The 25,103-nt window shown below is 38.0% G+C and overlaps 1 protein-coding gene across 4 annotated transcripts in view; it reads right to left on the bottom strand.

Annotated features, from left to right (window-relative positions):
• The window catches only part of Unc50 (Unc50 RNA binding protein), a 156,807-nt gene that overhangs the window by 98,558 nt on the left and 33,146 nt on the right, over nt 1-25,103 (bottom strand). For all 4 annotated transcript variants that reach the window (XM_083119539.1, XM_083119541.1, XM_083119540.1 and 1 more), the window contains exons 3-4: nt 13,107-13,258; nt 1,413-1,478 (exon numbers count right to left, since the gene is read on the bottom strand). In XM_083119539.1, coding sequence (XP_082975665.1) covers nt 1,413-1,478; nt 13,107-13,258 — 218 coding nt within the window. The remainder of the gene's footprint in view (nt 1-1,412; nt 1,479-13,106; nt 13,259-25,103) is intronic.

The raw sequence follows: 25,103 nt of genomic DNA, 5'->3' as shown, positions 1-25,103 counted from the left end.
TAAAAAAAAATGTATGTCATTATCACTTGTGGTTTTCATTCTAGGTAATTTTAAAGATTTGACATTCAAATTGGTAGACCCTTTAATAAGGTGTATTTTATACAGCGTATAAGCCTACACTTGTGTAGGTTTAATTGTATATTCTGCAAATATGCTGTATAAAGAAACAAACTGCCGGAGTACTAAGTGAGGTGAGTGAGTGTACCTGGAGGGGTAAAAATGGCCAGTGTCATGCTGATCACATCACCCCCAAATTGGCCAAGATTAAGGAATGTGTGGGGTCCTACCAGCACATCCCCCTTATAGCATGGTGTACAGAGGGCAAGGGGAGCTTAACCAGATGATTAAAAAACTTTCCCTAATCAGACCTTTTGATATTTTTTAATCTCACACGTCAATAATATTACCACAATCATATCTCTTCCTATTCTTGCAAGCTTCAGTCTCTGCTTCCAGAACGGAATCAATACAGTCCTATGCACACTGAAACCACAAAAAAAGAGAAAACAAAACAGAACACCATAAAAATAAAAGACCACCAAGGAGTATCGACATTTCATGGATATCTCATCCCCATCATCAGGATAAAAGGTGAAAACTCCAACACTCCGTAAAACCAGGCAGAAACTAGACTAATGTCAGCAGTCAGATGTTGAAGCAGTGTTGCTAGCAATGACATTTTGTGGTTCTCCATATTTATGTGGTTTTATGAAACCAGTAAATGTTTTATTTTTTAAAGTAGTATAAATGTTCTCCGACTTGATTTTTAATAGGTGCCTAATCTGCCTGATACTTCCTATGACAGCTGAAGGTTACACTGCAGTTCCAGATTATATCATTGGATCTTTAATTTTATTTTCCTTAATATTGGAGACGAAAGTTTGTATTTTTTGGCCATGTTGTTAGGCAACTTTGTATCCTTTTCATTAAATGAGGAAGTTTGTTTTACATAAGGAATCCATTTTCACATGTAATGTCTGCTGTTACTTTCCTAATATTTCAGGTCATATTTGTTAAAGGTAACTACATTACTTTGATGAGCAATTCAAGCTTCTTGAACAAAATGTATTTTGTGTGCTCGACTTACAAAGTTTAACCAAATATTGTTTTCCTAAGATGCAGGGTGGTTTGATTGTTAATGGATGAACCTATTTCTTGCACTTAGTTTCCTGAAGATATTATTGTGTTTGTGGCAAAATACATAGATTGAAGAAAACAGTTCATCATTGTTTTCATTTTCAACTGTTACTTTTATAAATAACCTGATGTTGTTTCATTTCTGTACTAGCACACTGAAGTCATTGTCGACACATTTTTTTTACCTTGAAGCAACTATAATACAAAAGTCTCATAAAAATAATAAAGTATTCAATTTCTTGACAAAAGAAAAATATGAGCATGTACATACTTACCAAACAGCCAGAAACTTAAGAGAACAAGAAATGCTGGATCATCTCGTGCAAATTGTGCTTTTGTTTCTGCAAATAATAATGCAACTTGTTACTATAATATTATGATGAATAATTCATATCAACTATGCCTGAAGAAACCAATTAAAGCACAGCTTACGCATTCTGCTAACATTATTTAGTTATTAGTTTTCACTTCTTTTATTATTGATTCTGGCACATATTAGGTTGGGAAAAATAGAACATTTCCACCATTTCAGACTGACTTCATTTAAGATAAAAAACAAACTTTCTATAGCATGCATCCTTCTAATCTCACCAGATGAAGACCATTTGAAACTGGAAATACCTGTATTGCATTTTAAATTAAATACTACAAGTGGAAACTAACTGCTTACATTATGTATTCTTGTCACCAAATTAATTAAAATTAATCATCTTATATTTCCAGTCAATTGTTTCCAAATGCACTTACATTTTGTAGGTGCTTTTTACATCTGCACCCCCCCCCCCCCCAATCAAGTTTTCTTGTCTTGTTTTATTTTACTGCACTAAAAGCATCAAAATCATTATTTTCATCCCCTAGCATTGAACAGTTTTGAGAGAGCTTTTATTCGTTTCTGAAATATATCCAATGCATAGTTAATTCTATTATTACACCATCCTGACCCATACAGAATGTTGAACAGAAAACAACTGAAAATATGTTTACTGATCACATCATGAGTTTTCACTAGAAATATCTTGGAAAGCTTTTAGTCCTTTGCTTCTTGATAGGTTTGGAAAACAAGTTGTTAATTTCATAAATGCTTGGTTTATTCTCGAGCCATTTATATATTATATACTTTATTGAATTCTCTGAGCTCAAGACATTGGCAGGCGACAGCCCTGATACCTACTGGAAACCCTTTTAAGAACACAAATGTCACTGTGTGTCATCAGAGCATACTGTCGCTGTCTCTTTGTGAATCAGAGGGACGAGGAAACACATAAGTCCAGACCATTAGCTAAAAGCCAAAGTTGGAAGAGAGAGGGGTGGCTTTAACTATAATAAAAGGGTGAACTATTTCACAAGTGGTATTCAACGGCCTCTGGAAACAGAGAGATATAGTGAATCATGTGGTTACCAAATAAGCATAATTGCCCAAGAACCAAATATGGGATACTGTGACAACCCAACACAGGCAAAAGTGAGGATGGTCACTGGATACAGAGTTAACCCACAAATTGGCTGAATATCTGTTGCACCAACAGAAACGACGGGTAAGTTAGAAGTAAAAGGAGGGTCAACTTAACTCTCCAAGATCAGCAAGCAAAAGTGGAGTTAGCCCATGCACAGTGTAGTAATGACTGCCACTTGCAACTGGTAATGTATCACTTCAAAATTTCTAAACTAAATAAATGTTAAAAAGGAAATAATAGACTCAAACCATGCATCTAAAAATCGAGAAATATATAGTACCGGGTGGCCAGAATTAAAGTTTCCCAACTCAGAGCCCTCTGTAGCCTGTTTGAGGCATCGTAGAATTCTGAAATTTGGTGAATCCACTATGCAGACCATGGGGAAGAGGATGGCGATAGAAAAAAAAATAGTTCAATTTTCCACCACCAGGTTGAAATGTGGCATTGTACTTCCATGATGGGTTGTACAAATAATTACGTTAAGTGATTTAGCAGAGTTATTAATTAGAAAGACATTTGTTAGTGGCTGGAAGTTGCTCGTTTATTGCAAGATTGCAAGATAAAGGCAAATCCATAACCAATTGGAGCAGTTTACGTCATTATTACAACCCATCATGGAAGTACAGTGCCACATTTCAACCTGGTGGTGGAAAATTGAACTTTTTTTATCGCCATACTCTTCCCCATGGTCTGCATAGTGGACCCATTCTCAAGTACAGAGTTCGGAAAATTTCACATGCAATACAAACATAAACATACACCCAGAAATCTGTAGCAATGTAAATATTAGCTAAGAAAATGATCGTGAATGCTACGTGGAGATACATGTACATATATGATGAAAAGATTCTCTCAGGCTATCGACCAGGTGAGATGTGGAAAAGACTGCAAGCTTTCGAGAGCTAACGTCACTCTCATCTTCGGGGTAGAAGTGCAGTCCTGAGCATCAACCCGTGTATATACATTTGTGGAGGAAGGGGGGTTGCCAGTGAATAATACGGTAAACTCCAGGTGTTTTAAGTCCTAAATCATCCTTGGGGTTGCGTAGTAGGTGGTGGTTTGTGAATGTTTTTTATGTTGTGCTTACTGAGAATTCGGCTTATAATTCCGGAGAGGTTTCCGATGTATGGCAGGATAGCTACCTTCATGTCAGCTTTGTCCTGGTTCCCTGGAGTGTCTGGATTCCCTGGTGTGTCCGTGTCCCCTAATGTGTCCGTGTCCCCTGATGTGTCCAGATATCCCAATGTGTCTGGATTCTCTGATGTGCTGGTCTTCTTGGGCAGTACGTTTTAATGTTTTATTGCTATTGTGTTCCGAGTACCCATTCTGTTGTGAAGATGCTGTATTTCCTCTGATAGATGATCCATGTCGCTGATGGAGATGGTCCGGTGGAATAAGGTGGATAGTACTGTGTAGCTCATTGAGATGGGTGGTGAAAACTATTGGCATTTAGATATAGATCTGCAAGAGTCGGTTTTCGGTATGCATTGTGTCCCAATGATCCGTCTGGCTTGCGTCTGATGAGAATATCCAGGAACGGTAGGCTGTTATTCTTCTCAGTCTCCACGGTGAACTTTATACTTGGGTGTTGATTGTTTAGGTGATCTAGGAATGGCTGAAGAGTTTCTTTACCAAGTGGCCAGACGATGAAGGTGCCGTTGACGTATCTGTGGAAGACGGCAGGTTTCAATGGAGCTGTGTGCAGTGCTTCATGCACAAAGTTCTCCATGAAAAAATTGGCTATGGCAGGCGAGAGTGGGGGAGCCCATTGCCACACCGTCGGTTTGTTCGTAGTACTGTCCACCGTAGCTGAAGTAGGTAGACGTCAGTGTATGTTTGAACAGACCGATGATTTCTAGTGTAAAGTGGCATTCTAGTAATTCCAGTGAATCTTGAAGTGGTACTTTGGTAAAGAGTGACACTACGCTGAAGCTGACAAAGATGTCATCTGGTGATGAATTCAGTGGAGTTTGTCACATGATGTTCACATTGGCCTATCAGTGGTTGAAGCTGGGCTGTCAGGAATTTGGCAAGTCTGTATGTTGGACATCCAATGGCACTGACAATCAGTCTTAATGGCACTGCGGTCTTGTGTATTTTTGGCAGTCCGTACAGTCGTGGTCATTGGATGCCCAACATACAGACTTGCCAAATTCCTGACAGCCCAGTTTCAACCCATCCGGACACATCGGGATATCCAGACACATCAGGGGACACGTACACACCAGGGAATCAAAACACTCCAGGGAACCGGGAAGAAGCTAACATGAAGATAGCCATCCTGCCATACATCGGAAATCTCTCCGGAATTATAAGCCGAATTCTCAGGAAGCACAACATAAAAACCATTCACAAACCACCGCCTACTATGCAACCAATCATAACCACTGCCTACTATGCAACCAATCATGCACTTCCATTTGTATAAAATTTAGGCACTTACTTTGAGGCTAGCTATTTTTTAGGTTAATCCAGTTTCATGAATCAGTTCATCACACCTTTCATGTTGATGCAATAGAAGATGATCATTACTCGAGTATTACTCTGACCCATGGATCTTTTTACTTGCATGTTACATTGGTGCAAATGGGCATTAGATGCTCTCTAACACTCTAACAGTTAGGACTAGTTAGAATATTCCTAGTCTATGTATCCAATATAAGAATAAATTGAAAATATAAAGTGAGTGTCTCTATACTTGAGTGTCTTGAGAAATTATTGTCTTCTCCTAGAAAGCTATCATGTTTTTATGTCATCCAACAAACTATGGGAATTCACAATTGGGAAATGAGAGACGCAGTAGTAAATATTCACTTTTTCCATGAAACTGTTTTATTTGTAGTTCTATTAATTTCAGTGGCCTCTGCCACCATCCTCGTTGGAACTTGTTGCACTGTTGTTTTGCATGCTTTTATTGTTCTTCATTCCCTGGAAGCACACCAAGCAGTGCTGACCACACCACCTCCAAAATGGCTGAGATCGAGAAAGGGGAGGTGGCTACCCCACATCCCCTAAATGTGCTTTCATGGCACGGTGCTATATGCATGGGGAACTTTACCTTTACATTTGCCTCTACATACCACTAAGTAACATGACACTGGCAATGATGATAAAACATTAAGGTGAAAGAAAAGTTCAACACATTTGTGTGTGATTTAAACTTTTTCAGAAAAATTATGATTTATGATTTACCAACAGGTTTTACCATTCTTCATTGGTTGTCTATTAAGGATGGCCAGATTTTGGCTAATCAGCCATTCAGGGTGTACAGGGAAGACAAAATTGAAAAAGAACACCTCCTTAGGGAATATAAATGAACATAATAATAATTCATGTTAAAGGGAATAAACAACGCGGTTGATAATATAAGACGTAAGCAAGTTACTCAAGTTATATCTGCAAAATTTACTTGTAAATGTTCTATTAATTTCGGTGGCCTCTGCCACCACCCACTTGGGAACTCGATGCTTTACTGTTGGGTTACAGGAACCGGAAGTAACCCAACAGTAAAGCATTGAGTTCCCAAGTGGATGGTGGCAGAGGCCACCGAAATTAATAGAACATTTATAAGTAAGTTTCGCAGATATAACTTTAGTAATTCGCTTACGTCTTAAATAATAATAATAATAACAACCTGTGGTGCAACAGCCCCCTGAGGGCCCGGGCCTACCAACCGACTGACAGCCTCACTCACTCACCAGAGGTGAGAGATCAGTTACGAGGTGATGTGTGGTCAGCATGGCAAACCCCCAGTCATCTTTGTAAGTTTCCATGACCGGGTTACGCTACTCGTTCCTAGCTCCCCAATTTCCTCATGATGGTGGGTGTCCACCAGCTTCATACACAGGCCGAAATCCAAAGAGAAAAATTGTTACGCTTCCCCCAGGAGACTCGAACCTGCCCACGTCCCGTAGCTGGAGCCCAAAGTCTGATGCCTTAGACCGCACAGCCACGGTGCGGGAGAGGGAATATAAGTTACCACTTACCAAATTTGACACAGTACAGTTACAGCAAACAGCATTAGAATTATATGACAAATTGAAGTCATTTCAGGAAGCCTATCACAGGATTCAAATAATGCTCGATCACTTATTGTACATCGCATTATCACTGGAATGGTAGTTCGAATATTAAAGGATTGTGCTCAGATATTCAGCAATGAATTTTGAGCAAACGTTTTAATTCTTCACATGAGGAAGTACCTCAGGAGCCAGTTCCCAATGCAAAACAAGGGAATAGCAAAGACTTCATTGCCTTTATTAGGAGAATGCAGAAAGAGATTCATTGCGGATGAACAAAGGCGTAGAGTGTGTAAATAAAGAGGCATTGCTTTGCCAGTAGCTGCATAGACAGGAATTTGGTAGTCACACAGTTCTGACTTCTGGTGATCCAAACTGGAGGGCAATATTCCGTCGACAAGCAAGAGTGAATTTCTGACTTAATTAACATTCAACATGATAAATTGTGTTATTCGTTTTTACAAATAAAATGTTTTACACATTACCAGCACCTATTATTTTAACACTATTACAAGCATCGTGGAAGATGGAAGAAGCAGAATGCTAGCAGTTAACCGTAGCATTTTCTAACTTAGCATAATGAAATAAATACAAAAGGGAAGTTACCAGACAACTTTGTCACATTTTCAGGAATTTTTAGTAACTTGCTAATCAAAACATAACTTTGCTATTACATGCTAGAGGCAAAAGTATTTCAGATTTTGATGAAAACACTGTTACATAGTTGCACGTGTTTTCGTCAAGAAAATTACAATGGTCAAAGGGTGCCCTTATGGCTTGCCTGCCTGATTTGGAATGGAATGGCCCTGTAAAATTACCAAGGATTATTTATTTGGTGAAAAAATTGATACATTTGGGAAACTCATGAAATTTACAAAACAAAACTAACTAAAGTGTCTAATCTGGTTCACTTTCTAGTCAAAATTTATTGTGGAATCAGATTGGTGTAGTATTACAATGGCTCATTTATTTGGTAGTTGTTGAAATATTTGTCAAAACTTTTAAAAATTGTTTTCCACTCAATTTTCACACTGGGGTAAGGACAGTAATAAGTTGGAGGGGGGGAGGGCAAGATTGACATAAATAATGTTTTATATGTGGGAGGAGGAATACTAAATGCTGTGCCTCCTTAAGTCAGCAACTATGTGTTTACTGTGAGATGATGGTGTTATATATCTCTCTTCTTTATCTATTTTTTTCAGTTCAATTGCATACACTAGCGATACTTTTAAAAAAATATCAGAATATACAAAACTTAATGAAAAGTAGCCAATCCACAGAGATTTATATCAAAATTAAAAAGGGGTTAGGATAATGGACAGTGAACTTTATTCTGTAAATAAATTTCATATATTTGGGAAGCTACAAAATGTATCCCAAAATTATCTATAGGGTCATTCCAAGCCACTTCAACGAGGTCATGTCACCCAGCATCTCCGATTTCGATGAAATTTGGTATACAGCCTTCCCTTATGGTTAAAAGACCCCCCCATATATTTTTTCACTCCATCTCAAATGGTTTTCATTTTATAGCACTTTCAAATGTCATTAAATCAATGTTACTTACGTGAAATTTAAAATATTTCGTAATTCCGCGTTGCACAATTTCATTGTTCAATCCTTGATTGAACAATTAAATTGTGCAACGCGGAATTACGAAATCTTTTAAATTTCACGTAAGTAATTTTAAACCGCGTTTACCGCAACCACCATAAATCAATGTTGTTTGTCACTCTTGAGACCCTCGACACAAGACACCCTTGCTTACATTTTATTTCTTTTCTCCTTAACCAATGATCAGATCTCTTTGAAATTTTACACTAAGTTTAATGAGATAATGAGGATTTCAGAAAAAATACATCAGCACTCAAAAATTTTTACAAAAGCCCATATAAAGACTAATAATGTACTTCTAGCCTAATTTTTGTGGTGGGAAACTATGTTGCAAAAACCTGAATTTTCAGCATGTGGGATTGATGGAACCAAACGTTTTTGATGTTGAAAATCATTGCAAAGACATTCTCTTTCTCCACAAAGAATAAAATTTGTTTTTTTTACTCCTTTTTACAAAAAATTTACGTTTTTTGGACATTGTGTAAAATTTCAGGGTCAATCCATACGAAATGGTCCAGAAGTGGTCGCTTGACCATTTTTTTAAATTTCTCATTTGTTTGTTGTAACCCTTGTACAAGGGTAGTTCTAAACAGGAATTATTTTTCTAAAACTAGACTTAGTTTGAAAATGGCGGCATTTTTTTTCATGACTTGCAACATTTTTGGCCTTTGCAGACAGTTGTGATAATTATTATAACTCAGCTACGAAAAATTATAGAAATGTGGGGTAAAAAACATTGTTTTGAGTACATTTCAGGCTACATTTTATGTTCTGTACTTTTTGGCTGAAATTTAGGGTCACCCCTGCCTGTTTTTTTAATTTTGAATTTAAAGCAATGTATAAGATATATTTGTTTAGTAGGTAAGAAATGGAATATCAGACCTATACTTTTTTTTAGAGGAAACATATACATACGAAGTTTTAGCAGAAAATATTTGACTCACAGCCTTACACACCTTTTCATTCATAATAGCTACTAACAGGCTTATGTTGCATATGTTGCAATTAATTAATATGTACAACAATTTGAATTGCATGATAGTTCATTAAAAGTATATATATTATAATTGTAACTAATAACATAAATGTGCATGTTTTTGCCACACTTCCCCCTGTTGTAACTTTGTTATACATGTAATTTCAATCTCAAATTTTTTTACAGCTGCAGTACTTCTTTATGTTGTAAATATCAAATTTTATTATGTTCCCAACCAGATATTGGTTAAATTTCATTTTTAAATCTACTTTATGCACGGAAGACTAATCGAGACTGGACCTACAGTTTATTAAAGTTGGCTCCGAACCACTATGTGCCTCCACTGGGTATCGAACTGGCACTCCTTAATTACAAAAAGACGACATAACCACAACACCATTGGGAAGACCCTCCTACCCAGATATATTTGGGGCCCAAATTTTGAGAAAAATGAACATTTTCAAAGAGCTTTAACTCAAAGCGGAAACCAGTAATAGAGATCAAAGATTTTCTGCAAAAAAAAATTGATGTGTATGTTTCCTGTGAAGAAACTATAGCTCTGATATTTCATTTCTTACCTACTAAACAAATATGTCTTATACATTGCTTTCCATTCAAAATTGAGATAAACAGGCAGTATTGACCCTAAATTCCAGCCATATGGTGAAAAATGTTTCTTTGCCCCAGATTTCTATAATTTTTCTTAGCTGAGTTATAATAATAATCGCAACTGTCTGCAAAGGCCAAAAATGTTCCAAGTTATGAAACAAAAAAGGCCACCATTTTCAAACTAAGTCTAATTTTAGAAATATATTGCCTGTTTTGAACTATCTTTGTACAGGGGGTGCTTATGTATTTTACAGCACTTGTAAAATATGATCAAGCGACCAATGTTGGTCCATTTGGTACGGATTGACCCTGAAATTTTAGGCAATTTCAAAAAAACGTAAAATTTTTGTTAGGAGTAGTAAAAAACCCCTAAATTTTATTCTTTGTGGAGAAAGAGAATGTCTTTGCATTGATTTACAACATCAAAAACGTTTGGTTCCATCAATCCCACATGCTGAAAATTCAGGTTTTTGCAACATAGTTTCCCACCACAAAAATTAGGCTAGAAGTACATTATTAGTCTTTTTATAGGCTTTTGTAAAAAAATTTGAGTGCTTATGTAATTTTCCCTGAAATACTCATTATTTCATTGAACTTTGTGTAACATTTCAAAGAGATCTGATCATTGGTTAAGGAGAAAAGAAATAAAATGTAAGCAAGGATATCTTGTGTCGAGGGTCTCAACAGTGACAACATTGATTTAATGGCATTTGAAAGTGCTATAAAATGAAAACCATATGAGATGGAGTGAAAAAATATATGGGGGGGGTCTTTTAACCATAAGGGAAGGCTGTATACCAAATTTCATCGAAATAGGAGATGATGGGTGACAAAATATTAGTTTTTTGCGTTGATTTGATGTGGAAGGACCCTATAACTAAGGAAAAAAAATATGATTTGGATCCACACAGTGGCAAAAGAAATGCATTGGGCCAGTCAGCTCATAGGGGTCTTTTCGCATTGGTCAAATAAATAATGTAACTTATAGAGAAATGTGCACACATGAGTTTACGTTGTTTACAGGGTGGATAAAAGCCATGATTTGTATTTAAAAAAATATTTTTTTAATTTTTTTTAATCGGATTTTTTAAATTTAAAACAATTTTTTTAAAAAAAACAACTTAAAATTTCTTGAAATTTCTTTTATGGTTCTTGGCACCATACATAAAGTTGTGTTTTTTTATAGAAACACTTTCTCTGGTATGGCACCATACATAAAGTTGTGTTTTTTTATAGAAACGCTTTCTCTGGTATGGCCCTGTAAAATATTTGAACAGTTTGATTAAAGCAAATGAAAAATATATGTAAATATTTGGTCTAGGAATTAATTTGTGTGGTTGTTACGCACACATTGAAGCTGTAGTTCAAACACAAAATACATAAATACCTTAAGAAAAATATTGTCCATCGCGAGCCACCACTTTCGCCCATCTGTCAGGCAAGTTACGGATTCCGTGGCGAAAGAAGTCCTCATCCTTTGAAGCGATCCAGTCAGAGACCCATTTTTCGATATCTTCTGAAGAAGTGAACCGCTGTCCAATCAAATCGTTATTCATGCAATCGAACAAGTAGTAGTCCGAAGGAGCAACGTCTGGTGAATACGCTGGGTGGGGTAAAACTTCCCATCCGACATTTTCTAAATAGGTTTTGACCGGTTTTGCGACATGTGGGCGAGCGTTATCATGTTGAAAAATAAGTTTATCATGTGTGTTCTCCCATTCTGGTCGTTTCCTGGCCAGAGCTTGCTTCAAACGCATTAATTGTCGTCGATAACGTTCTCCATTAATAGTTTCACCCAGTTGCAGCAGCTCATAGTACACCACACCTTTCATATCCCACCATATGCACAGCATAACCTTTGCACAGTGAATATCTCGTTTCGGTTGTGATGGACCTGGTTCACCTGGCTTCACCCAGGCCTTTTTTCGTTTCGGGTTCTCGTAATGGATCCACTTCTCATCGCCAGTAACAATGCGATGCAAAAACCCCTTTCTTTTCTGTCTTTGAAGCAGCAATTCGCAAATGGTTTTTCATCTTTCGTCTCTGTCTTTCAATTCATGTGGAACCCAATGTGACATCTTTTGAATCATTCCCATGGCTTTGAGGCGTTTGGAAACTGTTGTTTGATCAACACCTAATGCTTCTGCAAGTTCTTCCTGCGTTTGACATGAATCCTGATCGAGCAATGCTCTCAATTCTCAGTCTTCAAATTTTTTTGGCTGTCCAGGTCGGTCTTGGTCTTCCAGGCCAAAATCACCACTTCTAAACCGTGCAAACCACTTCTGACACGTTCGCTCAGCTAGCGCATGTTCACCATACACTTCCACCAAAATACGATGACTTTCGGTAGCACTTTTCTGCATGTTAAAGTAATGAAGCAGAACACCCTGCAAAAACACTTTATCTGGCACGAACTGCGCCATGTTCAGTTGACTACAAAATGCTGTTGTTGACGCGTCAATCAACTGCCCTATACTACGAACGATGCGCGCTGACAGGAGTTTTCAACGCATGTGTGGCTACACGGAACTGTGGGACGATACGCTCGTTACGCCATCTCTTGTCCAGGTGCACGAATTAATTCCTAGACCAAATACAAATTTTTCTCCTTCTGATACCATATACATGAATTTACTATGGAAATGTTTGTTGAATGTGTTATGAAACTATAATAATTTGAGTAACTTTTCTTCTATTGAAAATATAACATTTTGGATGCACTGTATAATTGTAACTCAAAATATTTTTTATAGTCTTTGTAACTGAATTTTGGCAATTTTTTTAATGATAGTTTGCAAAATATCAGCTGCCATGTATATTTACAGTTTAATGATAATGACACTATTTACGGTTTAACATGATTAGTATTTTGTATATTTTTCTACACAAAATGTTTGCTATTTTTGCCTATAATATTACTGAATTTTAAATCAAGAAAAATTTAAGGGTGTGTACATTGTACATACTACATTTCCTTTTGCATGAGCTTCACCCCATTAGTACATATATTCTGTTTCATTTCTTTTCCTTTCTTAGAGCCTAACAGACACCATTAAATTATTACGAGATTAATGTACTTTAACCAAAAGTGATTCTGATACCTACAAAAACCTTATGTACATTATTCTATAAAGTTTTTTTTTTTCAAGTGATTTAAATACGTATTTTTTTTAATCACCTGATTTAAATCTTCATCAATCCACTTTGCTTGTTCATAATTGGATATACAGCACATGTAATGAAATATTATAACTTAGATATCCTCTGATATTTAAGAGTTTTCAAAACTATACTTACGTTTCCTATAATGGAAATTCCTGTACACTTTTTGAGGAGCAATGAATAAGTAGAGCATTTGCCAGAAGGCAAATTCGAAGTCCATTTGTTGAAACTTAAAGAGTCGTCTGAGATATTTGTATCGCTTTGCTGCTGCAGTCATGCAGTCCTGCCTGTAGAACAAAGTAGAACAGAGAAAATGAAACCACAGTCAAAGCGTATATATACATAACAAAAAGGTTGTTTTACGTCCACTTCATGCTTGGATAGGCTAATTGGGACTGGACCTACACTTTCAAGTGAGATTCAAACTGCACTATGTATCTCCTACACAGATCAAAGCTGGAAACCCTCAATGACAAGGCAAGAATGTTACCAATGGGGAGACCCAAGGGTATACAGGGTGACCTGTAATTAGATGTATTCCTTGAAAGGGGTTAAAGTAGAGGCAAATAGCAATAAATTTGACCATCTGATACCCCGTCCGAAAATTAGTAGTTTTCGAGATAATCGAATTTTTATAATTTTTTCTAAATTACAATTTTCCTTGTGTCATCCATCAACTATCCAACAAGGTACAAATGTTGCTAACATTCACATTTGTGTACAAGAAATAATACTTCATTTATTTTCATGTTAATTTCCTTAGAAGCGCGATATCTGGGCCGCTATTACTCACACTTTTTTGTTACATGTTACATCGTATGCCCACTAGAGGACAATACTTGTCCTATCACGTAAACAAGTGATACAAATGTGAATCATGCAGCTCACTAGATGGCACTGAAATGACACTCACTAGATGGCAGTACCTAAGAGCCTATCTTAGGTTGAAAGTGGCTGATCTACATAAATCTACTTTGCGTAGCCTTCCAACAAAATCAATAAGTGATAGAATAGGTGCTAATCTTGTTATTGTGTGGTTCAACAATGGATGCATTCGACAATGAAGAATAAACTGATATTTTGTACTGTTACGGGTTTTGTGATGGTGATACAGCCGCAGCATGAAGAGAATACGAGCGTTGTTTCCCTAATCGACGTTTACCAGACACGCAAGTGTTTTGCACAACATACCGGCTCATCCGGGAAACCGGTTCGGTTCAACGATGGCAAGGCGATGTAGGCAGACCTCGCAAGTTTGCTCCTGAAGCTGAGGAGGATATACTGGAATGTTTTCGAAGAGAAGGCAGTACATTGACGAGAGATATGGCCAAGCAACTTGGCATGAGTCAGCGGAAAGTGTGGTTCATTTTGCATACGGCACAGCTTCATCCATACCACTACACACCCGTGCATGCTCTGGAGGAGGGAGACTCTGCCAGGAGGATGGATTTTTGTCATTTTCTAATAAACGCTGATCTCGAAGATCCAGATTACCTGGACGAATCAAATTTCAACCGGAACGGTGTAACCAATTTCCATAATGCTCATAATAACATCCATTATATAACGGATTCTTTTTGTTTAAAAAATTGGTAACCATTGTTATAACTGTATCTTTAGTCAAAATGAAAATAAATGTCTGATGAAGGGAGCGTGTGTTCTCCTGAAACGTCACAACGAAAAACTGTTTTCTTATGCTTGTAATAACCATAAGCTACAGGAAAATAACATATAGGAAGCTGGAAAGTCCTTCACACTGAATTTATGTTTGTAGCATAGCATGTTATTCTTCCTGGCACCTCTTCCAGTTTTCTTCCTGTTTCATCTGGAGTTTCACCTCCCCGACAGACTGTCCTCTCTCCCTATAATTATACTTCTGTTTGCTGATGACTGAACAAGATGCTTTAATCTCACAGCAAGCTCTTAAAGAACTACTTATGTGGTGTCGCCAGTGGAAACTTCAATTGAATCCTAAGAAATGCTCCTGCCTCACCATTTCCCTAAAATGGAACAAACTCGATTCTGCTTATCATCTTGAAAACAATCCCATCAAAAAAGTTTCCTCTCAAAAAGATCTCGGAGGTATCATCGGCGAAAAACTAAACTCTCCCTTCTACAGCGGTCTCTTTTCTACAGGCTGCCTCGCACATATAATAACCTGCCTTCAAATGTGGACATATTCTTGCCAGAACAAAGTTTTAGAAAATTGTTAACGATGTATGTATAATTTTGATTTGTTTTCAGTGCCATCTTCGTTGTTGTTGTTGTTATTGTTATTTTCCTGCTGTTACTGTTTCAGTGTAAAATGGTCATTCAGTACTGTATCTGAAACTTTAGGTAAAATAAATAAAATAAAAAGACTAATGTGCCTCCATGTCCTATTGTTCATCCACAACAGCATATCACGGGTGATATTTTGAAACGTTGCAGAAACTGCATCTTTCAGGTGGTCTTTGTCGGCATTTCCTCATCTCTTCCTTCTCAAGACCCCAGAGTGCATCGCAGGTGTGTTGATATTAGGGTTTCTTGCAGGCCAAGCCAATGGAACTGGACATTATGCTGACTCACATCAAATTCAGTGATTTGCGACAATTTCGTCCAGGCATCTGCAGACAATCTAAGCAAAATGTAGGTGTGCTGTATGTTGAGATCAAACGGTGTCAGCATTTCCTTTTGCAGTCAACTGTGGAGGCAACCACTCATTGATCATTCTCAGATAACTGTACTGATTAACAGATCCATCGAAAAAGAATAATAAGAAGAACCGAGCAGTGTTCTGCTGTCATTCCTGGCCACACCATAATATGAGGCAGATTGTCCTTCCTAAAAAAAGTGTGGATTTTCTTTCGGACAGAAAAAGACATTCCGTTTGCGTGAGCTGCAATAAATCGCACACTCATCAGAGAACATGACGTTCTTCTTGTTGTTTGCACTTGGAAATCCTTGCAGCAATAACTGTCATACATGCACACATCGATCCAGGTCAATATCTGTCAACTTATTAAAGGGAGATGAACTAAAACTTTTAATGTGCAGGACCTTCTTCACATGGCCAGGCTCAGGCATTGTCAATCTTGGGATGCCTAATTCTGCAGCACGTTTGCGCTTTGATTTCATCGGAGATTGTCAAATCGATGCCTCAACAGCGACTAAAGTCTTGGCCACACTATACACTTCACACATGGATGTTTTTTAACCACATTCCTATCTGCAAAAATTAGTAGGGTCATGTGTGCAGCTGTACCAATAAAATCACATGAGGGACATATCTGAACATAATCAGGACTTCTTTTAAATGACTGATCCAATTAAAAAGTCACCACAAACTGGATATCTACAACACAGTTCTCAGAGTATCTGAAACATTCAATGCCATGTGCAGTTTGCATGATTGACTACTCACACTTGAAGGTGGCCAACAGAAGGACATGTTCTGCAAACAGCAAATAACAGTGAGCAGATTCTCAGCACAAAATTTCTTCACCGGGTTTCAAGCAAGCACTAGTTCAAATCCACAGGCTCCCATAGGTGTTTCCCAACAGACTCATAAAGTAGCACCTACAAGCTCGATCCGTCGGTCAGTGGGGTGTGGTGGGGTGGGGGTCTGGGTGTGGTGTGTGTGTCTCTCTCTCTCTCTATGTGAACTGAAGTGACCATAACATCAGAGTCAATCAAATTAATCAACAATCTCAAAAGAAATCTATATATATAAAAATGGATGTATGTGTGTGGCTGTGTGTGTGGGTGTGTATATATGTTTGTTCCAGCATAACTCTCAAATGCCTGGAGCAATTTCAACCAAACTTGGTACACGTATCACTTGCAATCTGTAAATAATACTTTTGGGGTATAAGACACCCCTGGCACATCCTAGGGGCGACATGTAAAAATAATCCAAAATTACCGATATTAAATTCCACACAAACAGACATCTGTGACTCTATGCAATCCAGCACAACGATAGTGTTTCTCGGGTTGTCTAACATTCAAGCAGTGTTGAGAAAACGACCGACATTAGTGTGGAATCAGTAATTTACTTGACACTCCCAATACAGTTCAACTTCAAGTTCATCACCTATCGGCATGGGGGGCAGAGGGGGTGAAAAATAAAATGCCACAAATGACCTAGATTAGTGTCGAATCCATAGTTTTCGGAGTCGTGACATTCACAATCACATTTAAAATGTTACATTTTACACTATAGTTAGATTTCATTATTTTCCTGTCTAATACAAGACTGGGACAAATAAATACCTGGGCAACACTGGGTAATCAGCTAGTATATAATAATAATAAACACTCAGTAAAATCTTATGCAACCTGAAACAAAGTGAAGTCCTAATATTTACCTTCAAAATACACATGCAAGAAAGAAGAAACTCTTTGTATTGAAACCAATACTTGTCCAAAACCTGCAGTTTACACATCATTTAAAAATGTGAGAGTACACCAACAAAAACCTTATCCATCATTCTCCCTTCTTGCTCGCAATGTAACTCAATTTTTGCAAACAATGTTTCTGATTAGCAATTGACATGACATAACATAATGTGCAATTGTTTCATACCTCAAATGGATTGCTTACACCGACATAAGCAGCCTGGTTGAGAGACAGCTTGTTTGATTTTCAAAACTGTTTTCTGGTAGCAATTATTTTGTAAGGTAAATGGCCTTGCTTATCTACAATTCTGTGGAAAACCAGTTTACTCTGAAACATGCTGTAACTTATGACAGAATAAGAATTCCAGCATTTCTGGAAAATATTTCAATCGTAGTAGACAAGATGCCATGTGGATAAACACAATGACATTTGTGAACCATATGCTCAAGTTCATACACACTTTTACCATATTGTGGAAACATGCATTAACCGTAAGTGTCCAGTTCTGTGCAAGGTATCGGAACTTATTTTTTTCCGTAATTCTTAAGGAAATTGTGTTCATATGTGACCGTGATTCTCTCTTGCATGACAATAGAATGGTCTGCTCTTCCATGCTGGAGTTATTAAAGGACAATGACATAACACCAACTGTATTCAACACCCATGCTTACAAATCCCACTAGTATTTCTCTGTCTTTGAAACCTGTTCATAGACATCACCCCAGTAGAAGTATCACCTGCCACAAAAGTAATTTTTCATCCCTTCCATAAAAATAAAATTTCCTTGCAAATCTGTTCATGCCCCAGTTTGAATTCCTGTAACAGACATACTGCACAAAGCTTTTGATCCCTTTAAACTGAAGGTCCAGTTCTGAATTCCTATCTGGGCATAAAGTGACCTTAAGACAAGTTCTGACTTTCTCTTTTTAAAAAACACTACACAATAGCTTAAATATTTGTTGGCGTTGGCAAAAAAAAGGACTACATAATAAATTAAATGGAAATGTTCATAGGATAGGACATTTTACACCACTGCAAAGCCTCTCATTTCATATTAAATGCCTGAACACAAAAACAGAGCTGATGGACTGCTTCTGGGCTCATATCTATCCTATAAAATTTAATTTATTTTAAATACAGGAATAACAAAATGTGTTGCAAAATGTGATGACAACTCTCACGAAATAAAAGATCTGGACAGCAATCAGTGGAATAGTGAATACTGAAAAATGAATGTATAGTTTATATATTACTTTAATTTTTTTTTAACTTATTGCTTTTACTATTTTAATAATAATAATAGGCATAACTCCTGTGTATAATCACCTTGATTCAGATAGGAAGTAATTATTCCCTTCCCAAAACAGGGTGTCCACCAAAATAACAAATCCAAAATTCTTGACATTTCCTTGACCATTTTTTTCATTTTCCTTATCCTTTATTTACACGACCCCTAATTACGTAAAGTTGTAAATTAGCAATTAAGAAAATAAACATTTATTTAATGAAAAACTCCTACCAAAAGGCCAGTTAAGTAGAAAACTGAAGCTGTATTTAACAAGAGAATTAGATTTCCCACATCTATTAATGCATCCTGGACTGGATTTCGCAGACTAGCGAGGCTCTGGCATCTGGGGCTTGTGTTGTCATCCCTAATATTTGCGTTTGTCCCTTCATCAATCTTATCTTACCACCATTCATCCTCATCTACATGATTAGCCAAAGAGGAAGGAAGAAGGAAAGTGAAGTAAAATAAACTAAATCGATCAATCAGTCATTGTGATATAGTCCTGGGACATTTGAAATCCCGTGGGTTTTTGAATGAAGAGACTACATGACTACCGGTGATACCTTGCTAGTGTGGTACACAATTATGTACCACCATGTATTTTGCCCGCAATTGTGGCATATGGCCTGGGTGACGTCATAAATCCAAGATGGCTGCCTCTGCAGATTAACAAAGAAAAACTACCACATCTCCTTAACTCCTTTAGGCGTCATTTTGACCATTTATAAGTCTGTTGAGTTTTTGCATCAAGGGAAGACATGTGTATGGAGGATGCCTTCATTTGGAGGCACGTAATCATGTATTACTACAGGTGTTTTGCTGCTCAATACGTGCTACCCTACTATAGCACGTTACTCAATTTGCTAAAATGAATAGAAAGAAAGGGACACATTTCATAGATTGAAGAAGTTCATTAAAACATTGAAGTGAAATAAAATTTATCACGTTAAGAGGCTCAAAATTTCCAGCGTGTTGTGTGTTTTCCGCACACTGTTAAAACATATACCGGGCTATTGCCTTCATAGCACATTTCGCCACCTCGCGGCGTGCCTGAATATGTTCCCGTCATTCCCCTCGGTTCTTCTTCTTACGAGGAAGGTAGGGTCTCAGCTCGGGAAGACCGTCTGCTAGCATGCTATACAGATCATCAGCACAGTTAAGTGTTGCCATCTCAATATAAGATGAAAGTTTGCAGATTACTTTACAGATTCAGACACAATTTTTTTTCGCACGGTTCATTGTCAGGTGCGAGGCATGGATCAGTTGTGTTATGTTCCAAGCAGTGGCATACGTGAGGTTGGGGCCGGGGAGTTTGATGGGGCTACACGTCATCTCGAAATTTTGAGTTTCAGATGAAAGCATGAAGGTTTAAAGCGGTGATTGCAAAATATGTTATAGTTTATTTTGCCGCCCCTACCTAGAAAGCAGCTATGTGATACTGAGTTTTACAATTATAATCCCCTCGGGAAAAATCCTGCTTATGCTAGCGATTCCAAATGAGAGAGTGAGTGTATGTGTGTGGGGGGGGGTGGGAGGAGGGGTCATTGTAAATGCAAGAAACATCTATTTGTAGCATGCATCTTTGAAAAGTCACAAGCCGCCACTGTTTTGCTGGAAAAAGTGTCAGAGACCATATATGATGTCCAAAATCCAAGATGGCCACCATGGAGGTTCTGCATATAAAATACTATCCATATCCTGATTTAGAGTTCGTTTATCAGATTTTTCTAGTTATTTTCTGTTAAAAATAACAAGTGAAAATATTCATTATTATTATTATCATTACTATTATCATAACTATTATACGTAGTAAAGGAGTGATAACATATGTGACTTCCGCATTGTCTTTTGAAATTTAAAAGCTCACCTATTATCAAGATTAAGAGTGGTTGTAATCATTTGGGACATATCATGTCATCAATACAGTCACTTTAGTCAAATTCCTTGTCACTCTGATCTGAATCTCTGTCCTGTAAGTCATTGTTTTCACACTTGTCTTCATCTTTACTACAAAGAGACAGTTCAGTATGTTGCAGGGACTGATCCCGGAACATGCATGAACATTTCCTCTTTCCACAACCACAACATCTTAAATGTAATATTCTCTGAAGCACTAGGTAGTGTGAATATGACAAGAATGATCTTCTTGCCATCCTCATTTTCTTATTTTTCCCTTCAACAGCATAATGGGCTGGGTAAATTTGGATGTTCCTTTTCTGCTTTTATTTCACTCCAATACTTGGAAGTAGTGATGGGTTATGGCCATTTATTTTCAGGAGTCAGTTCACCGGAGCTTGCTCACCGCAAGGAGTTGTTCACGAGGAGTCGTTCAAAGGAACGATGCAGTTCCTTTTTGCGAGGCAGTTCACTGGAGCTTGCTCGCTGAGGGAGTCGTTCAAAGGAATGACAGACCCCACTCGCAGTTTTTTCATGCAGTTGAGCGAAGAGGGTGGGGAGGATTCCCGGGTTCGAATCCCACTCAGGCTTGGTTGTGAATGTCCATTCATCAATTTCATCATTTCATCACTCATCCCCATCTTCGCAAATTAGCCAAGAGGCACCACATGCGAATTGAAATGTACAAGGTAACCAAAAAAAGTTCTTGCCGTTTTTGATCATCAGAAACAAAAAGGTATGCAAAGAATGTCACATACTGTTAGTCCTCAAAGTAATCCCCATCGGCATCCAGCCCCTTTTATCAACATACCTCCAGCTGTGCAGTGCTCTGGCGATAAATCTCGGGGTCTCGGACAGAAAGAAGTCCGTGAGTGCTTGCCGCAAGTCTGCCTCATTTGCGAAGGATTTCCCACGAAGATGGTTGTCCAGGGAATGGAAGAGGTGATAATCTGTTGGCTCAAGGTCTGGAAAGTACCATGGATGGCACAGTGTATCCCAGCCAAGTCACTGTATGGTATCCCTGGTCACCCGCACCACATGCAGCTTGGCATTGTTGTGAAGATGCAGTACACACTTGTGATTAACCAATGCTGGCTCCTTATGCTTCAGTGCCTGTTGCGCACGTTGCAACTGCTACGAGTAGAGGTCCCCAGTGATGGTTTGGCCTGTTGGTAGCAGCTCATAGTGCACCACTTGGCAACTAGTGCACCATAGAGCATGATCTTGCATGGGTGTGAAGGTGGTCTTGTGGCGTGAGGCACAAAGTCCCGTGTTGACAACTAATGTCGGGCACACTTGGGAGTGTCATATAGGACCCACTTTTCGTAACTGGTGAGCACACGATCGAATATGGGTGTGTTGCTGTGCCAAGAAAGCAACGAGAAACAGGCTGTCACTCGTTGTTGCTTCTTGCCTTCTGAAGGTGTATGAGGTACCCCCTTGTTCAACTTGAACGTCTTTCCTATGTGATGCAGTTGCAGTCTGGCTGTTTTATCAGAAATCTGGAAGTGGTTGGCAAGCTCACCACACCTTAGGCTGCTGTCCTCCTGTATGGTTGCCTTCAGGGCCTCAACATCCAGGACCTGTGGTTGGCCACTGCTGGGTTCGTCACAAAGTGACAGATCTCCCAACCTGAACTTCTGGAACCAATTCCTATTGGTGCGTTCATTCACAACATTACCCCCAAAGGCTTGACATATTCGGCGACTTGATTCTGCCCGGACAAGCCCACCTTAAAGTCATAAAGCAGACAACCCCAAACGAGCTGCTTCAACACTTCCATTTCTCTTCGCCCCTGCTCAAGCTATGGCTGCTATGAGTGCGCAATGTGTTTGTATTGGGCAAGACCAATGTCTCCACTCCCACCCTGACCACTTTTCAGGCACGTGGCACACATATTTTCCTATCAGTGATCACTTCTTCCCATGTGATGTTAAAAACGGCAAGAACTTTTTTCGTTACCTTGTATTTCAACTTATATTTTTTTTGTGTTAGATAAGTTTGTCTTATTCTGCATCTTCTTGGTTGGATTCAGGTACGTAGCCAGGGAAGGGGCTCAGGAGGCTGAAGCTCCCACCAAAATCTTACAAATGTGTAATTTAAATACTGTATTATGGTAATTAATTTTACTCCCTTAGCAATATTAAGGGGATAGACTACGGCCGCCATCTTGAAAATTCGTCCCATTCATTTACATGCTAAATTGCTACTGTGATTGTGTAGCTCTGAAATGGAATTTCGACATTCTGCTTGCAGGACATTGTTCTTCGTACTCGTCCGTATGTGTACTCGTACCTATATTATAGATTGTATAATTACATTATGCGCAAAATAATAATAAATCGCAAAATACAGCTCCCACGTCTTTCCACTTAATTTTCTTATTTCACAAGAAGAATATTAAAAAACCGACTACGTAGATGACAAGAGGGAACATTTATGCTGCGATTGCTATACTTTTGTTACTAACAAGATTGCGTATTACTTTGCAATTATATTAACATTCCAGGGCTGCAACGTATTTTTATCACGGCAAATTGTGCTGCCACCTGCGACACCACCTGGAACTTCCAGCGGGCGGAGGGATATTCGAGTTGGACAGCTTCTGCTAGCTAAAAGTTTTTCGAGTCTCGCGAGTGTTGTGTTGTCAACATAAAATAATAAATTACGTCACCGCCAAGAAAGAAGAGAGGATTGTTTCTATTAGTAAGAAAAAAGAGGAGAGCAATTAACTTGAAAATTTGGCGAGACAACAAAAGCAGTATAACTGTATTTTATCACTTTCCTAATGCAGATAATATAAGAAAGTATAATTGTCATGCCAACAATTCCGGCCGCAAATTCATAGGTCCGCGAAATCTGTTTTCTCCATACCCTCGAAATAGGCGGAGGGGAGTAGACTGTTCCTCGACCCTCTCTCAGAGAGCTGTGTTGTCACCGCCAAATGGTCAAGGTCGAATTTCAGAATCCTTCTTTGGAATGAATGGTCGATTACCAGAGCCAGGCCAGGAAGGAACTTTCTTCTGTTGGGAGCAGGCCTATCTTTTCCATTGAAAAGGAAATATTACGTGTAAATGTACTGAACCCGGCTATTTTATGTTTGTCCAAGCTTGTGTTACATATTTATGCTGGTTGATCACATGACATAATAATAATGATGATAATAATTTACCTCAATAGTGGAGGTATCACAGAAATTGTCGTAGGTTCGAATCCCAAGCAAATATGCATGTGTGATTGTTCCATCGCTTCATCGTTCATCATCATCGTCGCAAATATCACAAAAGTTACAAAAAGACGTAAGCAAAATAGAAATAGAAATAACAATAACGTTTCCATTATTTTATTTACATCCGGATATCTGCTTAATTTTTTCTTGTTTACTTGAATATTTGAGAAATATTCGTTAACGCATGCATTATCACTAAATTCTATGAAACTATTGGCTGCGTAAGGTCCCTCTCAAGAATAATAGCTAGTAAATTCTGTTTTACTCAATGTGGGGTTTGAGAAATGAAAAATAATGAAAATTAAAAATAAAATATTATTTAGAAGCGGAAATGACTGAGTGGAAATAATGGAAAGTAGTTTACCTGCCGATAAAACTTTTGGGGGCCACGGACAAATCAACTGGATTTTACTGGATAAAAAAATGCTATGGTCCTAATAGGTGGAACACTGACTATCATGGTCGTATGGAATGGAGGGAGCAAGGGGTGCCACGTCCTTCTGGAAAATGAAGATCCACCTAAAACTTATATATTTCACATATAATGTCATTTCAGTTACAGTAATTCATGTTCATTATTATAAATTAGTTGAAGAAACATAATAACTTCGGACTGAAATACTGTTTTTCGAGGGGGGAAAAAATGTGCCTCCTTTGTTCCCACCTGGAAAGCAAATTACCTTGTTTGCTCCTCCGTGGAGAGAATCCTGGGGACCCCCATGCTGACTAGTGGTACGATTATACCCAAATGACAGTCTGGCCTAGCTCTACTAACATGTAGGCAAATAGTGGTTCGGATCCCACTTTAAACTGTAGGTCCAGTCCCGATTAGCCTTACTGTGCATAAAGTGGACTTAAAACAACAAATCACTCCAAATCACTCTAGTAACATGTAACGTATCATCATCTTTTATGTGAACGACAGAATTAAATTTTATATAATCAGTAGTGGTGACAATGAGAATGAAGATGCGAATGATTGTATTTCGATAAAAAGGGGCCAAAATGTGATTGGATTCAATGAATTAAATGTAAGAAATTGCTCCACGAAATTTGCAGAAAGGACATTTATATTGTAAAAAATTCTAAAGGAAAGCAATTTCTTTTGCTTCAATGCTTCTTGTATTACTATATATTTAATTTACATTGTATACCGAGTCTGATACGTTGTAATACAAAGTGTTCAATTTCCTTTCTCTCTCTTTGTGATATTGCAAACTTCAAATGTTGTTGTTCCACTATCCCCTTGTTGAAGATAGATGTAAGTTTTGACGCATTTAGTTTCATTACATTTCTTAACCTTTTCACATTGAGCCGAATACAATTGTAATACAAATA

Source organism: Lepisma saccharinum, chromosome 3 (genome assembly GCF_977018435.1).
Source record: "Lepisma saccharinum chromosome 3, izLepSacc3.1, whole genome shotgun sequence".
Classification (NCBI taxonomy): Eukaryota; Metazoa; Arthropoda; class Insecta; order Zygentoma; family Lepismatidae; genus Lepisma; species Lepisma saccharinum.
This window is presented reverse-complemented; position numbering and strand designations above follow the sequence as displayed.